The 24983-nt window shown below is 43.7% G+C and overlaps 1 protein-coding gene across 4 annotated transcripts; it reads right to left on the bottom strand.

The window, feature by feature from the left end:
- Positions 1-387: 387 nt before the first annotated feature.
- Positions 388-24316, bottom strand: LOC146198152 (uncharacterized). Of its 4 annotated transcripts, none has more exons than XM_084593484.1 (3): positions 24174-24316; positions 3063-4863; positions 388-1787 (listed from the first exon to the last, which is right to left on the bottom strand). In XM_084593484.1, the coding sequence occupies exons 2-3, from the start codon at positions 4851-4853 to the stop codon at positions 507-509; spliced, it is 3072 nt and encodes a 1023-aa protein (XP_084449610.1). In that variant the 5' UTR covers positions 4854-4863; positions 24174-24316; the 3' UTR covers positions 388-506. The 4 variants fall into 4 exon arrangements, with proteins under 4 accessions (XP_084449610.1, XP_084449611.1, XP_084449608.1 ...); XM_084593485.1 differs by having other exon boundaries at positions 3063-4858; positions 24174-24314; XM_084593482.1 differs by lacking the exon at positions 24174-24316 and adding an exon at positions 24021-24069.
- Between the last annotated feature and the right edge of the window lie 667 nt (positions 24317-24983).

Below are 24983 nucleotides of genomic sequence, written 5' to 3'. Positions count from 1 at the left end.
CTATTACCAGCGACTCCAGAACTGGAAGATGCGTGAGCAGTCAGCATTCGTGAAACGACTGCAGAGAGGATGAGCCCCACTTTGGCAGAAGAGAAAAATGAGCAGGGGAGAAAAAAAAGGTAAGAGGTTAATCCAGCTGCCATAAAAAAAAAAAAAAAAAAAAAAAAAAAAAAAAAAAAAAAAAGCAACGGGGAAAGGCACACAAGCAAAAGTGCCAAAGAATAACCTAGCCCCAATCTCCTGCATTTTCCTACGCAAACAGTGCACTATCATCACTCTCTGCACCAGTAAGGTGTCGAGAAATGCCGAGTGCATGGGAGACAATTTAAATGCACACTCCTATGCACACAAGGTCCTTTCTAATCTCCTGCTGGCTTGTCGCGTCTCTTTTTGAATACATCCTAGCAATGTCCTAGGAACAATGAAGTCCATCAAGTATATGGGCTCTGGGTGGACAGCCCATTCACTTACATTTTTTTTTTTTTGCACTGGTCACCCTTGTTTTCTTATTTTGAGTTTAGCCCGACAATGCCATTGGCATCGTGAGGTTCAACCAATTCCATGGGCTCTGGGTGGGTAACATCTTCCTCATCTTCACATTTGCCACCCATGTCTTTCCTTTTTGAGTTTAGCCCAGCAATGTCGCTGATAGAGTGAGGTCCATCTAAGTCCATGGGCTCTGGGTGGGTAGCATCTTTCTCATTCTTACCATTTTCACACTGCCCACCTATGCATTCCCTTTTTGAGTTCAGCCCAGTAATGTCCCTGAGAGAGTGAGTTCCATCCAAGTCCACTGGTTCCGGCTGAGTAGCATCCTCCTTATCTTCACCATTTTCACCCTGACTACCTACATCTTCTTTTTCCGAGTCCTGCCCAGCAATGTCGTTGGCAGAGTGAGGTCCATTCAAGTTCATAGACCTTGGCAGCAGAGAATTCTCACATTCCCTCTTTTCACACTGGCCATCCATGCCTTCTTTCTTTGATTCAAGTGAAGCAATGTCCTTGCCACCATGAGGTTCACCCAAGTCTACATGCTCTTGTTGGGAAACGCCCTCCTTACATTCCCCTTTTCCACTTTGGCCATCCCCGTCTTCCTTTTTAGAGCCGAGCCCAGTAATGTCCTTAGTGCGACTATGAGATTCAAGGTTGTTTCGGGGCTCTTCCTGGACAGCACCCTCATTACCTTCACAGTTTTCAGTTTCATCTTCTTCAGCTTCATCTTCAGAGCTGTCATCTTCACCAACGTCTGAAGTACGTACAACTATCATGCCATTGAAAGAGCCGAGGCACTGGTCACACTTTTCAATGTGACAGACACGTACATGACAGCTACGAAGGTGGTTCTCTTTCAAATGTTCTGGCAAGTCCTCCACATTTGCCTCACAGGTCATACACAGAGTGCCGAGTAAAGGATCAGCTGGCTTTGTTGGAGCAGCAGGAGCCACATCCACAGAAACTGGGTCCTCTTTAACTTTGGTCCTTGAGACTGACATTGTTGGAACGGGTACAACTGGGGTGATGGAAATTTCCTTTAGTCCAGCCACAGTCTTATTAGCCTTTGCAGGAATGACTTCTGCATTACCCCGGCCTGAAGGAGTAGAACGTGGAAATAAAGTTGGCCGCTTTGCTGGCCGGTCATCTGAGGCAGCAGCAGACGAAGTCCGCTTCGTGGGGCCACTATGCATAGTGTAAACATGGGCTTCAAAAAGCCTGTAGAGGCCAAATGTCTCAGTACATACTGTACACTTGTAGGACAGGTGGGCTGGCTTTAACACCACCCGGTGGACCTGCACACGTCAAAACAATAGGGACACATAAAGCACCCAATGTATCATTCCAAATGCTTATAGAAAGTTTCCACAAACAATTTTTTTTTGTCATCAGCTGCATTTCTGCTATTTCATTCTGTGCATAAATTCGAGAACATCTATAGAAATAAAATTGCGCAGAATAGATGGCCACACATTTTAGAGATGAAAAGTTTATTTTAGATCTCTGCCTTAGTAACATGGTACTCTTAAAGCCAAATTCTGGCTCAACAATCAACATTATGAGAATGTTGATGGTAGCCACATTGATGTACTTCATCCACTGGTATCACACATATGAGTGGAAGATAACAAAAAGAGACGATATGTAGATGAAATAAGAATCGGTCTACAAGTTATAGCAAGAAAAGTTTTTTTCATTTAAAGTAATGCATGGAGATGTCCATGAATCACATATGAGTGGAAGATAACAAAAAGAGACGATATGTAGATGAAGTAAGAATCGGTCTACAAGTTATAGCAAGAAAAGTTTTTTTCGTTTAAAGTAATGCACGGAGATGTCCATGAATCACGAAGGCAGAGTTATAGGCTACACATCATTAACTAATGTTTAGAATTATCCCTATGCTCTTCAAGAAAACAACGGTTCTTGCTTTTACTAATGAAACTTGAGACCCTCCACATGCATATTCTGAAAAACTAGAACAAATGCTACAAAGAAGCATAAAACTGAGCAATAAAGCTTCATTCAATGCCAACCGTCTACAGGACTGATATTAACAAATCTGCATTTGAAATCTAAAAGCTTATTCGGGTAAAGTGTGTTAGAGAAGAAAAAAAATATACAGCTGCTTAGGCTTAAGGGTGAGATGAATGGTCAGTGCTAAATGGTTCAAGAAATGATTAACACAATGTCATGCATAACTCTCACAGTCAATGAACTCCTTTGGCACTGCCGCTGAAATGCTGCAGATCTAGCATAAACAGCAATAGCAGTCTATGAACAATTGAGCAGATTAGTGGCTCGGAGGAAGTGTAATCTGCGCCATGATCCAGGTTAGCACCTCCTGTTTAACTTGAGCTGCCAAAGCTGACCTCAACTGGAAGGTGCAGACTACCGTAGAGAAGCCATTCACCCAAGCTGGCAGCTTCGAACACAGTGTATGGTTGTGTCTTTTGACTCTGACACACATCATGCAGACGAGGTGATGCCAATAAAAACCAGGGAAACAGTGCCGATCGCATTGTGAAAAGGAAGTGCGTTATTATGAGAAGAAACAGCACATTGCTCACCTGGCTCATGTGGGCGACCAGCTTGGAGGCATAGATGCGGCCACACACAGTACAACGGCCACTGTCCTGGCCCGAGTTCGCCTGGTCCTGCATGTTGGATGTGACCAGGCCATGCGCACCAAGTAAATGCCGCTCGAGCCCTTGGTCTGTGAAGAAGCGCCACTGGCACTTTTGGCAGTTGAGAGGAGGGCGAGTTGCCAACATCTTGGGGTGGATCTTTACTTTGTGTATCCACTGCATGTGCGTACGCAGCTGTTCCAGGTCCTTGATGTAGCCATCGCAAATCTCACAGATGACAAATGATGCGGTTGTCCCACTGGATTCGGCAGGTGTTCGTGGCCGTTGGCCTGATGGTGCTTGTAGCTGGGCTAACAAAGGTGCTGTCCCATGGAGGGTAGCTGATCTCACGTTGCCACTGCTGGAAGGCACTGGAGCACGAGTTACACTCAGCTGGGGACTAGCATTGAGAAGAGGGAGCAGCGGTGAATTGCCAGCAACAACCTGATACGTCCTGTTTGACGCAGGAGTCGGCTGAATATAGGTCAGCTTGGAGCGTCCCCGTTCTTGGTTCTGATTGGATGAGGCCACTGATGACAGCTGCTGGTAACTGGGTCCTCGGGACCCAGCCAGAAGATGAGCGCCGTTCTGGTTTAGCACAGAAAAAGGGCGGTTCTGGATACCCTTGCCAGAAACTATAGCATTGGAGACAAACTCCATGCGTGCCTTCCTGTAAGCTGCAATGTCCTTCACAGTAAAAGGTTTGAGTGTGACTCCCGGGGGCTCAAACCTTTCATGAGGTGTCTGATTTAAGCTACTGATGAAATGCTTCTGGCAACGGTTGATATGAACATTGGATTTAGACTTGAGGTTCGTCTCAAAAGGGCAAAATGGACATTCATAAAAGTGTGGTGCTGGCTCCATGGTTGGCAGTCGATTGTGCAGGGCCTTCATATGGAACACAATAGCCCTGGCATCACGTGTTGAAAAACTGCAGAAACTACACTGAAGTTCACGACGAGCTGTTAAGTGTGGCGTTAGTAGATGGCCATTTAAAACGAGGTCAGATTCAGTCTTAAAATCACACACTCTGCAATGCTTCAACTTGAAGGTGAATGGGGCATTTGCAGTTTTAGCTTGCTGGTATGCTTCAGTCAGTTTACGATGCTCCTCCGCTGTGTCTCGTGTACGGCTAACGGCCTTTTTCAGTTCACGTTCCTTTGACCGCATTAAATCACGGTTGACCAGCTGAAGTGCTTGGCTCAGGCCCAGCCCAATGAGAAACTGCCCTGCAGTGCTTGCAAAGTAGTCAGCTGGTGAGCTGCTTCCTTTGCCCACAAGTGGCACACCCTTCTCTTCTACCTTTTGTATAGAAGATTCACCATTTTCAGTCAGGAATTGGTCTGGTTTCTTAACCAAGAGGGGAGTCACCAGGGAAGGAGCCTCTACCATGAAGTGTTCCTCTTCCATAAGGATCTCGCCAGATTGTGTAGTAGCCACAGGCATATACTCGCCAACTTTCACAAGATGAGAAAGGAATCTGGGCAAGCCAGGTGTATTGCCATCCTCTTCAGCTGCTTCCTTGCGTTCTCTCTCATGTTCCGGTGTTTGCTGCACTTCATCCTTGATTTCTTTGTGGTCAGAGGCATTCTGAGACTCCTTTGAGCAGCCCTCTTCAGTGGCACCAGTATGCCCTTGCTTGGAACAGTTTGGGTGCCTAACACTGCTGCCATTTGGGTGCAATGCAAGGCTACCATCCTTCTCCGATTTGGTACTGCCTGTTGGCTCTCCCATCTTTACTGCACTGTCACAGAGGAGGAAGAATGAAAATGCAATACAATAAATCCAGATTGCAGGCTTGCAGAAAAAAAAATATATATAAAGGCCCTGATGCTCAATAACAAGCTACGACAAGAACCATTCCAGGACCACTATGCTTACAGGGTCACAGTGTGCAAGCTTAATCAAATTTTTTTTTTGCACAACCATCTCCAAATGCTTTTTTAAAAGTGAATCTTTATTATGTTATCATCACACACGTTTTAGCTTGCTCAAATTTTTTTTGCACAACCATCTCCAAATGCTTTTTTAAAAGTCAATCTTTATTATGTTATCATCACACACGTTTTAGTTTGCTTTAGAGAAATAATATTTCTTGAGCCATGTTAAGTTCGCAAATTTTTTTCACCAAACACAAAATGGGGCCATGTTGTAGAAGAACAATTAAAAAAAAAAAAAAAAACTGTAAGTGCTCGAGTGCAAAATCAGGGCCGTTTGACATGAACAACCCTACACAGCAAAAGCATTGCAGTTCTAGTATGATTCTAGGTAGCAAAATTGAGTCTAAAATATCTCATGCATGACTGATTTATTTTTTCACAAAATAAAAGATTAAGCTCTCATACACAGTAATTTGAAGCAGATTTGTTTACTTTTTTTAAAAATAGAACACGAAAAATGGCACAGAACTATGGAATTCTGAAGTTGTCCAAAAGAGGATCGATAAAAATATTTTAGTGACCGCTGGTCCCCCCCCAAGAATACAAAATTGACAAATGTTTCTTTATGTAGCCATCATTCGCATAATGAGGTAGTCCTACTAGAAATATTAAAGGTTTACTATACCATTCAATGGAATATATTTAACTATGCTTATTTGCAACCCTTCTAGCTTTAGGCGACAAAATAATTTTACAGGTTGGGCACCCATGTCCTACTCTGTGCCTGCTCTCCATAGCAGTTTCCACAGGAGCTGGCTGCAAATAAGAATGTAAGTAGCTCTGTATGGTGCTCCAGGTGGACGCTCCCAACACTAAAGGTCGGCTGGCTTGTTCACCTACAAGTGGAGCTACATTTGCAGCTCCAACATGTGCAGTTGAGGTCTTGATGTGATGAAACATCCGTGTCACTTTTAAATGCCCGTGATCTTTCAAACAATACAGTGATTTCAACTTGTTTTCTTGAATGAGCTTTTGAGGCACGAAGATGGCTACGGCGCCCTAGACAATCTAGATTTGTTCGTCTACTTAAGAAGTCACAGACAATCAGTATATGACTTTTGTTGGCCCATGAATACAGGCTGCTACTGCCAAGTGGCCTCTTCCCCAGAAGAGAGAAGCATAATGGTCAGCTCGTTTCCTTTTACTTATTTCTGCCATGGGCACTGCAAAACTCACGAAAAACCCAACTCCGCATTGCTCACAAAAAATGCCGCAATCACACGATCCCACTGATTTCACTCCACTTGTCATCCGACCCGAAAGAGCACTTCATGGCAGAAGGACAGCTCCATACCAGTAGTTTACATGATGAACACTAGCCACTTAGCTCGTACTTGGACTGAAAGTGGCACCTGCTTTAGATAGAGCAGCGGTGAAATCAGTGTGGCTGCCGCAATTTTTTGGTTTGCATTTCTAGTTACCACATGGGGCGTCCTGATGTTTGTGCTACATGACAGCTTCATTTTTAGTTTTTTGTAATCGTGCACTTGACAACTTTTGTATTGCTGGAGTTGGCAGCATCCAAATACAATGCACCATCGTATTTGGCCAATACAGTGCTGTTTATGTGCACCAAGCGCTGCACTGCCCAAACATGATGGTGCACTACGCTTGTATGCTGCTAACTTCGGCAATATAAAAGTTGCCCAAGTTCTCCATTAGAAAATCTAAAAATGAAGCTATCAGGTAGCATGAATATCAATATGCCCCGCGTGTCAACTGGAGGTGCAGACCAAAAGATACGACAGCCACACTCACTCACTTTACCCCCTGCACTGTGTGTGCATCATGCGTTCATTGCATTGAAAAGCTGGCATGGAGCAACGCTGCAATATGGCATGAGTGCCCAACCTGCACAACTATTTTCTTGCCTAAACGAAAAGTATTTTAATTAAACTTCCTGAAATAAATCCCCCTGAATGGCATGTGCAATGAATGTACAGTTATGAGCAAAAGTGGCATACAGCATGCAGCTGGTGGCGGAGCTCGGGAAAATTGCATTGCAATGCTATACAGCAAAAGCTATCTGAGATCAAGACGATCATGATGGTTACACATTTTACCGACATGCATGAGTCTCTATTTTTGCCCCTCTCGCTATCCTATTGCTAAATGAAGTTTCAACGCAGTTCTTTCGAGCTCTGCGACCGGCTGCGTATTGTATACCACTTTTGCTCACGACTGTACCTCCTTTCATATTTACTATCCGAGAACAAAACTCTAGCATCATACGGCCACGTGCACTGCCATGGTGGCGCAGTGGTTAAGGTGCTCGACTAGGATGCAGGATCGAGTCCTGACCACAGTGGCAGATCTTCGATGGACGCAAAAAGCAAGGCGTGCATATGCTGTGCGATGTCAGTTTTATGAATCCCAGGAGTTCGAAATTTCCGGAGCCCTCCACTAAAAATTCTTTTAGCCTGAATCACTTTGAAACTTTAAATCCCATCAACTAAACTAATCATATGGCCGCAGACAATAAGAAAGTGCTCAATGACAAAAAAAAAAAAAAAAAAATCTCAGCTATGGCAGACATCCCAAATGTATTGGAAGCATTAACCTTCCAAGTAAACCTAATGGCATGCTGAGTATTAACACATTGTCCATAGAAGATATGAATGCTCGTTTTCTGGCACATTTTTTTTTTCTGTAGTCTGCAGGCATGCACTATTGAGATGGAACCCATCCAGGTACCCATGTCCACATCAAGATGTTAACTATCTAGAGTGGGCCACACAACAATACAGATGGTGTAAAGATCTTTAGATGGTCCTCCCTAGGCTGAAAAAGAGTCAAGCCAACACACTTTTACTGCAGAAGCAGTGTTCCTGTTACTCTGAGAAAATGTTGGTCTGGTTGTTTTCCATAGTAGCAGCACCACCCACCAGCCACCACCCTACTTCATCGCCCAAGCAAGGGAGCTAGCTGCCCAACTATCAACTGTTGCCTTCGACTCCCATCCACCTTTACCCTATTAGTGCTTTCCACCCAAGCACTAGAAGCACACGCGACAGCAAAGCAAAAAATGGATATAAAATCAAATTCAGACGCAGTGGGAAAGCCAGTTGGAGCCTACAGAGGCACCACCCACCGACCAGCTCACTAGGTAAGCGGCTGCCACCCAACCATATCCCACATCACCAGCCCGCTCCCACCCTCCAAGCACTACTGACCACCTACCCATTCATCTCCACACATCTACAACCTTCAGAAAAATTCTGTCGTGTGTGAGAAGCTCGGCTTAGAGTAAAAGCATTCGTTAAAAGTATCCAAGTGATCACTGCAGGTAAATCTAAATGTTTTTGAAGAATGGTCATGTAAAAGGTCTGATCGTTTTGTAATATCTTTTTTATCACGATGTAGCACTCAATGCAAAGCCTAAGTCACACAGTTTTATGCAATGACAACAAGAGGGCCACATGACACAGTAGTCATACGGTCCGAAAACTCGGGTTAATTTAAATAGTATGAATGGTAAAGTTTTGAGGCTCCTTACTTCCAAATAAAATTTAGTTCTATTGAGCCCTTGAACAGGGTTCACACACAAAATCTCCCAATGCGGCAGCATGCAGTGTGTGGCTGATTGTTCACCTCCACTGACAAATGCTAACACTGATGCAAGTAATTTTCACGCTGGCAATGGAAAAAAGGCTGTGTAAGCACGGATGCTAAAGCAGACACTGCAGAAATACAAGGAAACTCCAGTAGCCTACTGCAGTTATGCACCATACAGTTTGGGCATTTGCTTATTCATTTCAGAACATTGCGCAATGCCATCAATTTTTCACAACGACAAGGCACCCATATGCTTTTAAAAATATCGCTTCCATTTATAAGAGACCTTTCAATATGGATATTTATTTTACACATACATTATTAAACTTGCTGGACAACTGCACCATTTAACCTGCACAACAACACGTAGTGTATTTTGCCATATATGGCCAATCTGTTACAAAGCTAGCAAATATTACTGGTATTACCTCACTTCAAGCAAATGCTTTCTTTCACCGTTGATAGTTTTCATATGGGCAATACTATTATGAAAAACTGAGTCTTCAGAATTGTGCACCACAGGGGCGCTCAGATACAAGTGATAATTGTCATTGCTGCTGACACTAGTATGAGCCCTCTATTCAGATCAGATGTGTCACACACTTAACAAAAAAAAAAAAAAAGACAAAAATAACAAAAACACGAAGGCACAATATTTTAAAAAGCCAACACAAGCCGTTATGACAACTCAGCACTGATAGAGGCTGAGATATCCAACTTTTGCGCGGACTCCCGCCAACAATTGCCACACCTCCCACTCGAAACCTTTGCGTATATGACCCAAGAGGTAGGAATGCAGGAAACATCCCCGAGATTTCTCGCGGTAGGTTCAAACGGATTGTTGACAACTCGTTTCCGAAACCCGCCTCAGCCACAGCAGTCTGTACACGCGGAGAGGTCGTTTTACACAAGCCATTTTTCCAATCGCTGACGTCTCTTCAGCACCGCTTCTCGCTTCGCCTAATCATAAGTCATCAAACTTCTGATTCCTTACTTCTGGATCTTCGGACTTCGGTCTTTAGGTCTCCAGTTCTTTCCGGACTTCTGACTTGCCACGTCTTTTTCTTTAGGCAGCAGCCTGCTTCGCACGTTCGGGCGCGTGCTGTTCTTCGGACAGCGTACGTAAGCGCCCGCGCGCTGTGGCGGCAAACCGTGTTCCCTTTCTTTGGGAAACCTCAAACTGCGCGGCAGTCGCATGAGCATGACGAGGCAGCCGTACCGCGCTTCCGTCGCCATAGACTGCTTTGAGACTTTGCTGCCGTTTTATTGAAAAAAAAAAAAAAAAAAAAAAAACTGCGTTATTGGCCAGATATAGGCCACGTGACCACAGATGGCGCATTTTCATTCGTCAGAATGTGACCGCAAGTGACTCCGCTTTTCGGTTACGCATGGCTATAGCATGGCTACGCACCAAAAATATCGGAGAGAGTGTCTAATCGACGTGCAGCTAATGAACGACAAGCCAACTTGTCCGGTACGCAGTTGGTGGACCTGGACGATTTAAGATACATGTTCCAGTAACCAAAGCAATACTAAGCAAACTTGAGAAGACTTCACAGGTAATAAGCCGAAAGCAGACGAGCCAATCCGACACAATCCGACATGGAGCGATCAGTTGCCCGGCACAAGTATAAAAAGCACGCACAAAAAAAAAAAAAAGAATAAACAGTTCAGTTCAGTTTAGTCGTTCAGTCGTGTCCGACTCTTCGTGACCCTATGGACCATGTCACGCCACGCTTTCCGGTCTCTATCTTCCTAACATCACATAACTTCATCTGCAGTGCCTCAAGGATGCCATCTAACCATCGCGTTCGCTGCCTACCCCTTCTCCGGCGACCCTCAACCTTTCCCAACATCAAATCTTTCTCCAGCGACTCCTCTCTTCTCATCAGATGACCAAAGTAGCTGAGCTTTAAACTTTAGAATTTGACCCTCCAATGAGCAGTCAGGGTTTATGGTCGACAATATCGACTGATTTGATCTTTGGCAGTCCAAGGAACTCTCAAGAGTCTTCGCCAGCACCACAATTCAAACGCGTCAATACTTCGGCGGTCAGCCTTTTTCACAGTCCAACTCTCGCATCCATACATCACAACTGGAAAGACCATAGCACGAGTTATACGGATCTTGGTTGGCAGACTAATGTCTCTGCTCTTTACTAGGCGGTCAAGGCTAACCATTGCTTTCTTTCTCAGAAGCAGGCGTCTCCTAATTTCATGGCTGCAGTCTCCTTCCGAGGTAATCTTGGAATTATCACACTGTAAATCAAACAGCAAGGCCAATACGAGCCCCTTTTCTTAGGGATGCCATATACCACAATCACTGCAAAAAGTACATTGCTGTTTTTTACTTAAACTGCACTGAAAATTGTCACTGTATAATAACAAGCTTGTGCTATTTCCCACAATAACGGCCGATCGCCCACGACAGCCGTCAGTGTTTTGTACAGTGTGCCAGTGCGTGCGTTGTGAACAGTTGCCTGGACGCAGAGCTATTGCGGAGGCCCGCCCGATGTGCCGAGTGCTCAGTGACCTAAGATATTTGCGGGTGGACCTCAAGCAAACTACTGTATACTGTACCATAGTGTATATATTTCTTTCATTTTTACCTACCCTTTTCTTTCTCCCTATCACTCACCGCTTTGATTTCCTCTACCTTCTCCTCGCTATCCCTTTATTTCCGCCGCCCCAGTTCAGGTGCTTCAGACATCAGATAGCAGATACCGGGGCTGGCAAACATCTTTTCTTTCCTTTTGTACATACAATAAATAACCACTACAACAATAACAAGCCAGTTTTCTTGTACCTTCCTTCCTGTTTTGCAATCACCGGCTCAGTTTCAATAAAAACATCAGTCAGAGTTAATGTTGATGTGAATGTCTCTAGAATTAATTGCATATGATGGTGTACAGTACATGGTGTTCGATAAATGCATTTACAAATATGCTAATCCGTTCACATATTAAACGTTACTTTCGATACATCACATAGCAGCAAACTGTAAAATGAACAGCTACGTGACTAAACTCAGTTTTACATTTTAAAGAGTATGAAAACAAACACAATCTGACAAGTTCTTTGCTTACTTCATGACAGGTAGCACCAAACACTATTTTTGAAAGCAAAGGTAAGCTGCGCCCCCCCCCCCCCCCCCCCCACACACACACACACACACGGTGACTACCAAAAAGTGCGTGCAATAATATTGCACACGAAGTGCAGAGTAAGAAACTACGGCCGGTCTCGAGGGAGAGCGCGCGGCCTCTCAATCGCCAAGGGACCAATGGGAACGTTTCTCCCAGAGTTACGCTCTCCGCCGCCGCAAGGGGCGCGACCTGCACACTGTTCGTAAAGTCCCTGGGGCTTTAACTGTTCGCTCCGCATCTGCTTCGGTGGCGGCGGGTGGCTTTTGCTTGGTTTCGCGCTGTCGCTCGCGACTTTCGTGGTGAGTGCAGCCCCGAAATGAAAGAACACAGAAGGTAGATGTTGCAGCGGCATGTCGTCAACGTACCACGCACGTGAACGGGTATAAAAAACACTGTCGTTCAGCAAACGTTCGACAAGCATGGCATACATTGCGGCATGGTAGCTACTTTTGTTCATTTTAACCCGAATTTTCCCCAAGCGTGTACAAGAATAGGAATAAAAAAACAAAAAAAAAAAAAAAACAGCAACGAGCAGTGATCACATCCAAGTTTCTTCAAGGCTAACATGACAGCAACTAGTCCGCAACAGCAAAACCGTCTATCTTTCAGCGCTAGATGCGAAACCATCCATGTAGCCCCGAAGATGAAAATAATTTCATAAAAATGTAATGTAAATTGCAAAATTCTCTCATGATATAAAGTATTAGTATAACAGTCAAAGTAAACGTTGTAGGGTTGAGTTTTAAATGTTATTACAATTCATATATTAGCCAGTATGTGGTATTATAAACATTGTTTTAATTTTGCATATAAAAGTTGTTTTAATGAAATTTTTACATGATATTAAGCTTATTACGAAAACAATAAAATATGGTTTGATATTCATGACACCACTTGTGCTGGAAGTGGTAAAAAGAGGCCAATAAATGATGATGATACTCGATGAGTTCACTTGCTATATCGAAAGTATGCAAGAAACTTCTAAAGCGTTAAATAAGGACACACTCCATAAAACCCCGGCCCTCAGTCACCAGCGGCTGCGGAACAACTGACCACGGCGGAGGTCAGACCTGTGACGCAGCAGGGGGTGCTAAGAAAGTCTGGCTCCGCTGGACAGGCCGCCATTGGAAACTGACCCTGGCAACGTTTAATGCTAGAACCCTAGCTAGTGAAGCTAGCTTAGCAGTGCTGTTAGAGGAACTAGAGGGCATGAAATGGGATGTCATAGGGCTTAGTGAGGTTAGGAGGCCGAATGAGGCATATACTGTACTGAAAGATGGGCATGTACTGTGTTATCGAGGCTTACCAGAGAGGCGACAACTAGGAGTAGGTTTCCTTGTCAATAAGTATATAGCGGGTAATATAGATGAATTCTATAGTATTAATGAGAGGGTTGCAGGCATCGTAATTCGGCTTAATAAGCGGTATAAACTGAAGGTTGTACAGGCCTATGCACCTACATGTAGTTATGATGACCAGGCAGTTGAAAGCTTCTACGAATATGTAGAATCGGCAATGCGAAAAGTAAAGACGCAGTATACTGTACTAATAGGCGATTTCAATGCCAAGGTAGGGAAAAAACAGGCAGGAGACAAGGTAGTAGGTGACTATGGCATTGGTTCTAGGAATAGCAGGGGGGAGTTACTAGAAAAACAGGCAGGAGACAAGGTAGTAGGTGACTATGGCATTGGTTCTAGGAATAGCAGGGGGGAGTTACTAGTTGAGTTTGCAGAGCGCAATAACTTACGAATCATGAATACCTTCTTCAGCAAACGGAAGAACCGGAAATGGACCTGGAAAAGTCCTAACGGAGAGACTAAAAATGAAATCGACTTCATAATGTGTTCAACCCCCGCCATTATGCAAGATGTAGAGGTAATCGGGAAAGTGCGATGCAGTGACCACAGGATGGTGAGGTCCCGAATTAGCCTAAATCTGAAGAAGGAACGCAACAGATTAGTAAGAAAGAAACCCATCAACGAATTAGCAGTGAGGGGGAGGGCAGAAGAGTTCAGGATCTCGCTACAGAATAGGTTTTCAGCTCTAACTGAGGATGGCGACATTACCCTTGAGGCAAGGAACAATAATTTCAGAGATATCATTACTGAGTGCGCGGTAGAAGTAGGCGGTAGGATAGTTAGAGAGGATACCGGTAAGCTGTCTAAGGAGACGAAAGATTTGATTAAGAAACGCCAGAGTATGAAAGCTTCCAATCCAACAGACCAGATCGAATTGGCCGAGATATCAAAGCTAATCAATAAGCACAAGGTGGCCGATATTAGGAAATATAACATGGAGAAAATTGAGCATGCTGTAAAGAACGGGGGAAGCCTTAAAGCGGTAAAGAAGAAATTGGGCATAGGCAAAAACCAGATGTATGCGATAAGGGACAAGGCGGGCAACGTCATCACTAATATGGAAAAGATAGTCAAAGTAGCCGAGGAGTTCTATACAGATCTCTACAGTAGCCAAAGTAGTCAGGACCGTAATGAGATTGGCGGTAGGAAAAAACAGTCAGACGTTCCACCAGTGACGAAGGACGAGGTCAAGAAAGCACTAGAAACTATGAAAAGGGGGAAATCAGCTGGAGTGGATCAGATAACTACAGATTTGCTGAAGGACGGGTGGATATCGTGCTAGAAAACCTGGCCACCCTGTATACGCAGTGCCTGGTGTCATCGACGGTACCGGAACCATGGAAGAATGCAAACATTATCCTCATTCACTAAAAAGGGGACTCTAAGGACCTTAAAAATTACAGACCAATCAGCTTACTGTCTGTTACGTATAAGGTATTTACTAAGGTAATCGCTAATAGAATCAGGACAACCTTAGACTGCAATCAAGCAAAGGATCAAGCAGGGTTTCGGAAACGGTACTCTACTATCGATCATATCCCTACCATCAATCAGGTGATAGAAAAATGCTCGGAATATAACCAGCCCTTATACATAGCATTCATTGATTATGAAAAAGCATTTGACTCAGTTGAAACCTCGGCGGTGATGTAGGCATTGCGAAATCAGGGGATAGACGAGCCATACGTGAAAGTGCTGGAAGATATATATAGCGGCTGCACAGCAACCATAGTTCTGCATAAAGAAAGTAACAAAATTCCCATAAAGAGAGGTGTTAGGCAAGGAGACACAATCTCCCCAGTACTATTCACAGCTTGTTTAGAGGAAGTATTCAGAGACTTGGAATGGGAGCAGTTAGGGATAAGGGTAGATGGAGAATACCTCAGTAATCTGCGATTTGCTGATGACATTGCCTTGCTAAGCAACTCGGGGGATGAACTGCAAATAATGATTGATGACCTAGACAGGAAAAGTAGAAAGGTAGGCTTGAAAATCAATATGCAGAAGACTAAGGTAATGTTCAACAGCCTCGGGAAGGAACAGCAGTTTACATTAGGTAGCGAAATACTGGAAGTAGTAGGCGAATATGTCTACTTAGGACAGGTAGTAACCGCAGACCCGGACCACGAAAAGGAAATAACAAGAAGAATACGATTGGGATGGAGCGCATTTGGCAAGCACTCGCAGATTATGACTAGCAGCTTACCGGTATCGCTCAAGAGGAATGTATACAACGGTTGCATCTTACCTGTACTCACCTAGGGGGCTGAAACGTGGAGGGTAACCAAGAGAGTTCTACTTAAGTTGAGGACAACCCAGAGGGCTATGGAACGAAAAATGGTAGGGGTAACACTAAGAGATAGAAAGCGTGCAGAGTGGGTCAGAGAAATAACTCAAGTTACCGACATTCTAGTAGAAATTAAGAAGAGGAAATGGACATGGGCAGGACATGTAGTGCGAAAAGAGGATAACCGATGGTCGCTGAGGGTAACAAACTGGATTCCAAGGGAAGGAAAGCGTAGCAGGGGGCGGCAGAAAGTTAGGTGGGCGGATGAGATTAAGAAGTTCGCAGGGGTCAAGTGGATGCAGCTAGCACAGAACCGGGTTAAGTGGAGAAATATGGGAGAGGCCTTCGCCCTGCAGTGGGTATAATCAGGCTGATGATGATGATGATGAAGGACACTCTCACTGAAGACTCATTTCAAGCCCTATATGGCGACCCATTGCGGCTCTCTTCGGGAAAGTAAGGTTAAAGTGCGGAAGGGAGCGACATATGCTAGATGCAAGGGCCGTAACAGCTAGCGGCACTTGACGTATACTATACATTGTCAAGAAAAACGTTTTATCTGAGAGCAAAATCAAGGCACCTTGCGTCGATGCCAAAAGAAAAAAAAAAAAATCATTTCTGCTATGCCGCAATCAGTAACCGAGGAACTGAAGGAAGTGATGGCATCTCCTACCATCCCATTTCCCACTGTCACATATTCCAGTTTACCTTACGTCGATGAATACATTAAGTTAATCAACTTCGGATGTGACGCCTGCGCTATTCTTCTTGAAACTAGCGAAAGAAGCAGCCCCATGTAGTATACTCTTCTATGAGGACAATATTCTCGAGAATATTAACGAATTAAGAATATTAACGAGGCCAACTCCTTATGTGCACAAGCCGTGCAGGAAGATTTTGAGACTGAATTTTCTAGACGCAGGTCGCATTTTGATGAATTCATGAATATGTAGCGAAATGTGTAACTTTGAAGGATAAATGTTTTACTGTTTGCCGCTCTTTTCAATTCTGCTTAACTGTCTATGCCAATTTCCTTGATTAAAAGTAGTCGCAAGACTACATATACATTTTCGGTCTTTCAACCAACTGATATGTTTTGAACGAAGTTAGAACAGCCCACTCCACTAGACAAGTGAAATTTTAACTATATGAGTAGATTTTTGTTCTTTACCCTGAATCTGAGACGCGCCATGAATTTTCGCCGGTGCCTCTTTTGAAACGGTAGCGGTTGACAGAATCTCCACCCAACAGTTCACCATGCACTCCCGTCAGGTCGCGCTACACCTGCTTAAAACATTCAAAGGCACATTGCATAGCCTGGTAAATTTATTTTTGTACAAAACGTAGGGGCAAAAAATGTTGTGTAACCGAAGCTTAATTCGATCGTGCACGGCCGCACTGACGAAGGCGCGCGCGCGCGCGAGCGGATTGTTGACTGTATTTTATTCCTCGTACACGATAAATATTCGATGCCGATTACGATTTTTGTATAAACCACAAGGGGCGAAATGTCCGGACCTGCCGGTTGCAACTGACGCGGGCGGAGCTAAAAGCGAGCGCGCGTTTCCATTGAGCGTGAACGGCTGTAGCGGAAGAGCAGTAGTGGGGCGGTGGCGACCCCACCGAGGCGCGGCGGGCGGTGGAAACAGACCCCATTGGAGAGGCCGTAAGAGAAGAGAAGCGCGCTCTCCCCCGAAACCGGCCGTGTAAGAAATAAACAATGAATAACTTAATCTACTACCTAATACACCTAATACTTAATCTAAACAGAAGGCAAAATGGCCCTACTTTGAAAGGCATAAACAAATTTTAACAGAATAATACTGATACAAACACCAAATTAGCACACCCAGCACAAAAAGAATAAGAGTTAATACTCTTAGACACGTCCCAACATGCATAATAGGATGAGATAGGTGCACAAGTATAGCTTGTATATGAATGGTTGACTAGGCTAGCATAAAAAGTTCACTGCATAACAAATGCTTGTTCATAGCCATTTGATAAGAACTATTCTGCTTTTCATATGCACAGTTTACTTTTGAAATTCACTTAATTTTAGAAGTTTGTACCAACGTTCTCAACAATGCAAATGTTTGGAAGATAAAATATAAAGCCTTCTCTGAAGCACACTATGCATGAAAAGTGACTGCAAACTCCCTCATGATTGCATTATGCAATGCTTACACCAGAAGTCTCAACCATGCAGCCTGCAGGCTGCATCCACAAAACTGTGATACGGCTCGCTGGCAACAAAAATTTCAGTCTTTGTTCTGAACACAAGGGGCAGTTTTATGAGTCACGTATCTGACTAAAATGAACTAAGACCTTGTCACCAGACAGAGAAATGAAAAGAGGCCCTAGCCCTCTAATCTGCATGAGCTTTAGAGACATCAGCAGCCTTCAAGAGTGAGACACCGGACAACCCACATTCTCTATCATTTTCAAGTCTGCATTTTTTTTCTAGGTAACTGACAGCGGTACTAACCGTTGCACCCTTTTACTAGCTCTCTCCGAGCCATCTTGAAGTGGCAACCAATCAGCGCTGTGTCTGTGTCCTCGTCGTATGCGCTGCACCGATGTCTAACCAACATGCCCAAGCATCTACCTTGTCAATGATCTGGCATTTAGGCAGAATGGAGCATACCCCATTATCTTTTCCATGAAAACTGGGACAGTGTGATGAGGGAACAAAATGTTTTGGTTAATTTTTATTTATTTCATTTACATTTGGTTTTTATTTTAATTTCTTTTCTTTCGCTCTTATTTTCAGCTCCTGACCCATGAGGCACAAAATTTCTCAATGCGACCTGCACAGCAATGCAAGTGTGAAGCCCAATTTACAGTGTCTTTAACTGCAATTAGATGGAGGTATCAGGATGCCATGGTTAATTCTAATAAATAAATATTCTGTTTGCGTCTCCTATAGTTTGCAAGGACAGACTACGTTCTGCGCATTTTGTCTAACTGGAATGCCAAGCACAAGTACTTGCAATTAGTAACAACTGTTACCTGACCATGAACATTTTAACGTTAATGCATGTGGTGGAAATGAGGGTGCATCAGTCATCTCAATCATTCCCTTTTATCTCCTATCGGTTTACGCAACATTTACTTGTTCAATCTCATGCCATTTATTGTTTTCTTTATTGTCTCTCTATAGGGTGCAGTAACAGATTCAGCCCACCTCACATGATTAGCATTTATGATTTACCATCAACACTGCCATAATGAGGTATTTTTTTGTCTCCTGCATAACTCTTCCCTCCTCTCATGACCACAGTTCAGCCACCAACCTTAAGCGAGGCAGCCCCGCGGCGTTGGTACAATGGTGAGACGCCTGACTACTGTGCCAGAGTACCCGGATTCAATCCTGACTGCCGGCGGCTGCGTTCAGATGGAGGCAAAACGAAGAGACGTACATATGCTGTGCGATGTCAGAGCCCATTAAAGACCCCCAGGTGGTCGAAATTACTCCGTAGCTCTCAACTATGGCTCCTCTTTCTCTCTTTCCACTTTCACTCTCACCTTCCTCCCTTCCTTTATGTTGCAGTTCAGTTGCCCACACAAACAAGTGTGACAGATACTGTGCCTTTCCCTTCCTGAGAACCAATTACTATTATTAAGTGAGGCAGCCACAGCAATGCACATCCCTTTCCTACATTAGTATATCATGAATAACCATCATTACCACAATGGCACGCTATAGTACGTCAGCATCAGGAGTGCCATGAAAGCAGAAAAAAATCTATATGTATGGAGCCTTGGGGCAAAATTAAACACCGGCTACACTGAAACACCAGCTATAAAGAAACTTTGGCTGCTGCAGCTTAGTAAAGACTGCTCTGTGGTAGCTGATACTAAGTGGGCTATAGCAATGATAGAGGTTGAGAGAATTTACAAGTAGTTGTAGTGGTGCAGTATGTGATGTAGGCTGCAGGACGACAGAGCAAAGAAATAGAAGGTACAGAAAAATGCCATCACATTTCCTCTACATCTTAACGATTGCTTGTAGAATGTTTTTTTTTTTTTACCCACAAAATTATACATGCCAGAGACCAGTTCATGCCAACTGCAAATTGGGTAACACTTTCCAAGTTTTACCAAAAAAAGCCTTGACCACTGTAAATGGCATGGTCTTGCCTTTTCTTTTTGCGACATCCTTCCTAGATAGCTACTGAACCAGGCTAATGAAACATGAAGAGATGAGCACTGCGTGCCTTTTTCATTGGTAGGCCATTACATATGCATACTGATAAAAAATGCCTGCCTTTGATAGAAATTCTTTCTAGAATTAAAAGCTAAGACAGCATCTGCATTTCTCCAGAATTATAGAAATAGTACAAGTCTGCAACTGTACTGAAATTTAAAAGCAAGATTCACTGTAAGTTAGCTTATGTGAAAACAGCACCCCTAATCCCTGCATTACTGCTGAATAAGCAGTTTGGCAGTTTATTCTGACAAAACAATGAGAGCTTAACAACTGTTCCAGTTATTCAGGTTACATTTAATCATATGCACATGTGATTTTATGAAATAATACATGAAAGTTAAAAGCAACCAAATTTGTGTTGACAGGATATGAGATAGTGTTATTACATATAATCAAAGCGGCAGTCACCGTCAACTTCCCCATGGCAAACTTGTATGACATGACAGAATAGGGGATTTTTAATCAAATGGAAATATAGGCAATTCAAAAGATAATCTGGAAACCATGATAATAAAGCCTCAGAATATTACTATAGACCTTTGCAACGAGGGCCTCCTAGGTGTCACCATATTGCTGGCTGGGCTGTTGTGTGCGCCTGACGTCAACACGGTGGAGGCGGCAGCACAACCAGTTTGCAACAGTTCAAAGAGAAGGCATTTTGACAACCTCCTCGCCCGATGCAAAGGTCTATAGCAAACCTTGAAAAAATTTGCATCTACTATGCCCTAAGTCAACGCATGGGTATGAACCACTAAAGGCACCATGCGCTTCCAGATGCCTCCACCGGCGGCGCGTAGAGTTATCATATAGGCTTTGCCAGAGTTTCGCGTTCCTTTTCTTTCTCCGCCAACAGCCCGCGCCGAAACCCAAAAAGTTCACAGCTATAAACTGGAACCTATTCAGACAGAACCTTCATGCCGAAGACGAAATCACAGACAGCATATCTTGGGGAACAGATATTATCGCAGCAGTTAAAGAAGCTACCGAAGAGGTCAACAAGCGCTTGATAGGTCTGCGGCGCAAGAAAAGGGAGTAGAAGCACAGCTTGCCCTAAACAGGGGGAACAGGAATATATGCAAGCTCCTGGCCAAACAGAACAGAGATATTGAGCATGCGCTGTACTTAACTACACAAAACTGGGCAACATCTGTGAGCAGATGGGCCACGGAACCAGCAAAGCTAACATATGAAAAATGCTTAGAGATCTTTTCGACCCGGATAAGACGAAATACGAGGCCCACCAACAACTACAGAAACTCGTATATAAATATGAAGGCGCTAGTGACCAACTGATCTTTGAAGTGAGGGACAGGTACTAGCACCTACTAGGTAGAGTAGCATAGCAGCATCTACTCCTATGCAGCCGATCGGGACTAAAAATACTAGAAAAGCTAGGCTTCGAACCTCGAGCAAGGCTCAAGCTGACTAAAGATATGCCGACAGGTATAACAAAATCAAAATAAGAATCCCACTACCCCCAAGGAACATGCACCCAGTACACCACAGGGGAAAAGGAAAGACACAGTGAAAGCTCTACAGAAAACATTAGCAAATTGACAGGACATGGTTCATACGGACGCAGTAGAATACGAACGCAGAACGGGTTTCGTAGTCTTAGTAACAGGGGAGGACTGGGTCTCGTGCTGCAGCATTCGACAGAGGGACACAACAGCGGTTGAGGAAGTGGCCACTACGCTGGCCCTAATTCAGCAGAACGTAAGGGCGATTGTAACAGATTCCCAATCGGCTGTCCGAAACTACAACGCAGGCAGGGTATCTGTGAAGCAGTTAAAATTCTGGCTGCCGGACCACCACCAGTGGAACTAATTAGCCTTGTCTGGACTCCGGCCCACGAGGGCCTGCGAGGAAACGAGACAGCGCATGCACTGGCCCGAGGACTTACACACTGGGATACCAGTGCAGTCTCATCGAGCAGAGAGCCCCTTCAGAGAGAGGAGCTGAAAACATATCATGATATTCTAAATCATTACAGATTAGAAAGACAGACACTGCCTCGAGCAGACAAAATTCTAAGCAGAAAAGAAGGGGTTATATAGAGAAAGTTGCAGGCGGGGGTTTTTCCCAATCCACTCACACTAAGCAGATGGCATCCGGCGATACAGGACCAGCGGTGCAAACACTAACGAAATTGCAGGCTTGATACACATGGTGTGGACATGTCCTAGATACAATGAACCAGACAGGAATTTGGAGTCCTGGGAGGCTTTAATAATCAGCCAGAACGACATCCAAAAGAAAATCATCCATCTGGCCCTGCACACCACTGAATCCCAAGGGACTCCAGTCTGCTGAAAGGGGAGGAAGATTCCTTGATCGGTGTAAAAAAAATTATTCGAGTGTCGAGTCAGAGACCTTTTACTAGGAAAAAGGTCTTGCAGATGAAGTGATTCAGACATGGGCACAAATAGCCTATTATTTGTTTTTTTGCAGACTTCAACTAAAAGAAAACAAAAAGCGAGGATTTTATCACAGTGAATTTAATCACGACAGTGGCAATAACCTAGTTGAATGCAATATAGTCATTGTTCCTGCTCCCAATATTGGGCCGGAAAGCTGCTAAACTTTAAATTCCTTGCAGCAAAAAAAACTTATTGGAGGGCTTAAAGAACCTCTCCGGTGTACCACAATAGACTAATTAGCATATAACCACTGCATCGCGTTCGCATTGCCTTCTCACTGCGTCACTCCAGAGCTATATGCACACAGCGCCTAAAGTTAACTGTGCCACTATTGTTCAAACCTTATTGAAAAACAGTCCTTTCTGCAAAATTTGATTGCATAACTATCAGATTCATGCATGCTCTAACAACTAAAATGTGCATGCATTCAATACATAGGCCAGTAGCTCTGTAGTGCAAGCAGTCATACTTTTTAAAGGCAGAGCAATCTGATCATTTCACTAGACAACTGAACATCTGCTAAAGAGGTATATGCTTTTAAAGAAAGAAAAAAAAAAAGCCAATAATGACAATGCACAGAAGAAAATCTGATGAGAAGGCCAGGAATTGCACTTTTTCAAATTTAAGAAAGATCCTCTTGAAAGACCCCGCAGCATGGTAGGAAGAAAAGATATCTTGTATAACGATCTGACCTTAAATGCTACATTTGCTGCTGTACCTAAAGTTGTGTGATGCAAATCACGTAGACGTTTGCCCAATGCTGAACAAAAAAGGTTTTCCAATATTACTCAACAATTCCCCTTTTAGGCCATTGAATAACTAGACTGCAGCTATCCTTCAATCACTATTTTGTGTACAAGGTGATTAATGTCATAAAAGTGTATGAAGGTGCAACATATCTGCTTAAGATAACTGCTCCATCCTTCTAAGGCAGAAGTGACTATGAGTGGCATGGCTTGACTTTTTGCTGAAGGAGAAATGCAGGTGGAGTTTCGGCCCTGGTGCATCTAGGTTTTTGGTGTTAGTATGTTAGAGGACAGTGTCTGCTGCTACTTTCACTGAAAGCCAGTGCAGACCAGAGGGCACTTCGGTGGGTAGATTTGCTTTAGGGGCCCATAAAAAGACAAGCGAAGCTGTACAGAGGTTACGGGCTGGTCGTCCTTTAAGGCAAGGGAAGCACACAACAAAATTTGAGGAAAGACCATAAAAAATGGACGAGAGGAGGTGGGCAGCCAAACTCATCAATTATTTGTGCAGTAAAAAAGCGAGCACGAAAGGAAATTGGAAAGCTTACAAAAGGCTATGCAGACAACAGGGAAAAAGGAAGTTACCCGGAACATCAGAAAGAAGGTCCGCGAGAGGCAAAAAAATGGGAATTGAAGAATCGTTACATCAATACAAAGCGGTTGGAATGGGCATTACAGGGCATGTCACAGACCTAGAAGTAATAAAGCTTGCAGCATGAAAAATAACAATACATTAGTTATCTATTCAACTACGGTTGTAAGCCGGCTGCTACTTTCAAAAACAATGCAATTGGCACTGTCTATCAGCGCTGCAACTTTGCAACATTACATCGAGAGGGCCGAGTCTTGCAGCGTTCCTAGCTCAGTACGCGAGTTGTGGCTCCCATGTGCTCGCCTCGCACAGTCGATCACGATCGACTAATTTTTTCAGCTGGTCGCAGTCTCGAATGACTAACATATCCTCAGACCCTGCACACCCGGTAATAGACAGCTTGACGTACACTAAGGCGAGGCCGCACCTCGTTCTAAAGTAATCGGTTCTCTTTTTTCCTCTCCAGACAGGCAAGTACTGTACAAAGTGCAAGCGCGCGAATTCAGCCGTGCACACAGTCCATGGAACCAGGGGTAGCATAAATGCAGCGTGAACTCCTATGCAAGATAAACTTTTCGCAGCATGGACAGAATTTCTCGCGGCGCAGGGAAAGCAGTGCGTGATGTTTGTTTGTTGAAAACTTACACAGCAATCGACGCTAAGACCATCAAACGTCGAGAGACGTGATACACTGCACAGATGCGCGACGCGCGCGTCGGTTACTATTTAGCGACACAAAGTTTTACAGACAAACAATAAAAAATCGCTAATATCGTCAAGTTGTGACCGTTAACGTACCTGTTCGTTGTTTTGAGAATGCTGGAGCATAAACACAGAGGAAAATTGAAGCAGCTCAAATCCCTAAAAACGCGGGTTTAGCCGTTTACCTCCATGGCTCCCTCATTGTTGACTGATTGCCAACAGACGGCGCGACCAACGGTACCGACTGTACCGGTTTATTTGAGCGTTGGCTAACTAATTTACGTTGACTTGAAAGGAAAAGTTATTCCAGAAAGAACGTATTCACGAAGCAGTTTTTTTTAATGAATAAATAAAAAATCATGAGCACACTTACACTTATGACTATAACCTCCTTTATACTCTATGGTATGACACGATAGCGTTTCACACGCACGAACGATGCTTTTCACATTTATTTTTTTTTTTACTTTTGTTATTTTTATTTTATTCATTTTTTTATACACCGATACTTAGCATCACCAAGTATTGGCTTTCCATTCTGAGCAATTTAGCACCTATGTAAGCAGTTTTCATTTACACACACTAAATTTTCTTAGCAGGACCATTTGTTTAACCTACACCAGCTACACCAGTGTAAATGGATTTTTGCTGCACTGGTGTAGCTGGTGAAGATTAAAAAAATGGCCCTAAAATCATCAAGCATTGGCTTTTCATTCTGAGAATTTTGATACCTTTGAACACCCCTTGCAATATTTTAATCCATCAATTACACTGATTTTATTAACTAGTCATCACCTATCACACACGTACCAATAAATCATCAATCAATAGAACCATAAATTACCATTACGAACTACATAAGCTATCGCTTAAAATAGCAATGCCCTATCATAAAAACCCGAAAAA

Source organism: Amblyomma maculatum, chromosome 2 (genome assembly GCF_055883805.1).
Source record: "Amblyomma maculatum isolate TAMU_Amacu chromosome 2, ASM5588380v1, whole genome shotgun sequence".
NCBI lineage: Eukaryota > Metazoa > Arthropoda > Arachnida > Ixodida > Ixodidae > Amblyomma > Amblyomma maculatum.
The sequence above is the reverse complement of the archived record's forward strand: the minus strand, read 5'-3'. Positions and strand labels throughout refer to the sequence as shown.

What these genes read in the sequence shown, in the direction of transcription:
- LOC146198152 (XM_084593481.1), bottom strand. Translation starts at nt 9,817, where the DNA reads ATGCTCATGCGACTGCCGCGCAGTTTGAGGTTTCCCAAAGAAAGGGAA. An exon ending in CGAAGTCCGAAGATCCAGAA is followed by an intron (nt 4,864 to 9,608) that starts GTAAGGAATCAG and finishes CCTCTGTGACAG; the next exon opens with TGCAGTAAAGATGGGAGAGC. An exon ending in TGGTCGCCCACATGAGCCAG is followed by an intron (nt 1,788 to 3,062) that starts GTGAGCAATGTG and finishes TGACGTGTGCAG; the next exon opens with GTCCACCGGGTGGTGTTAAA.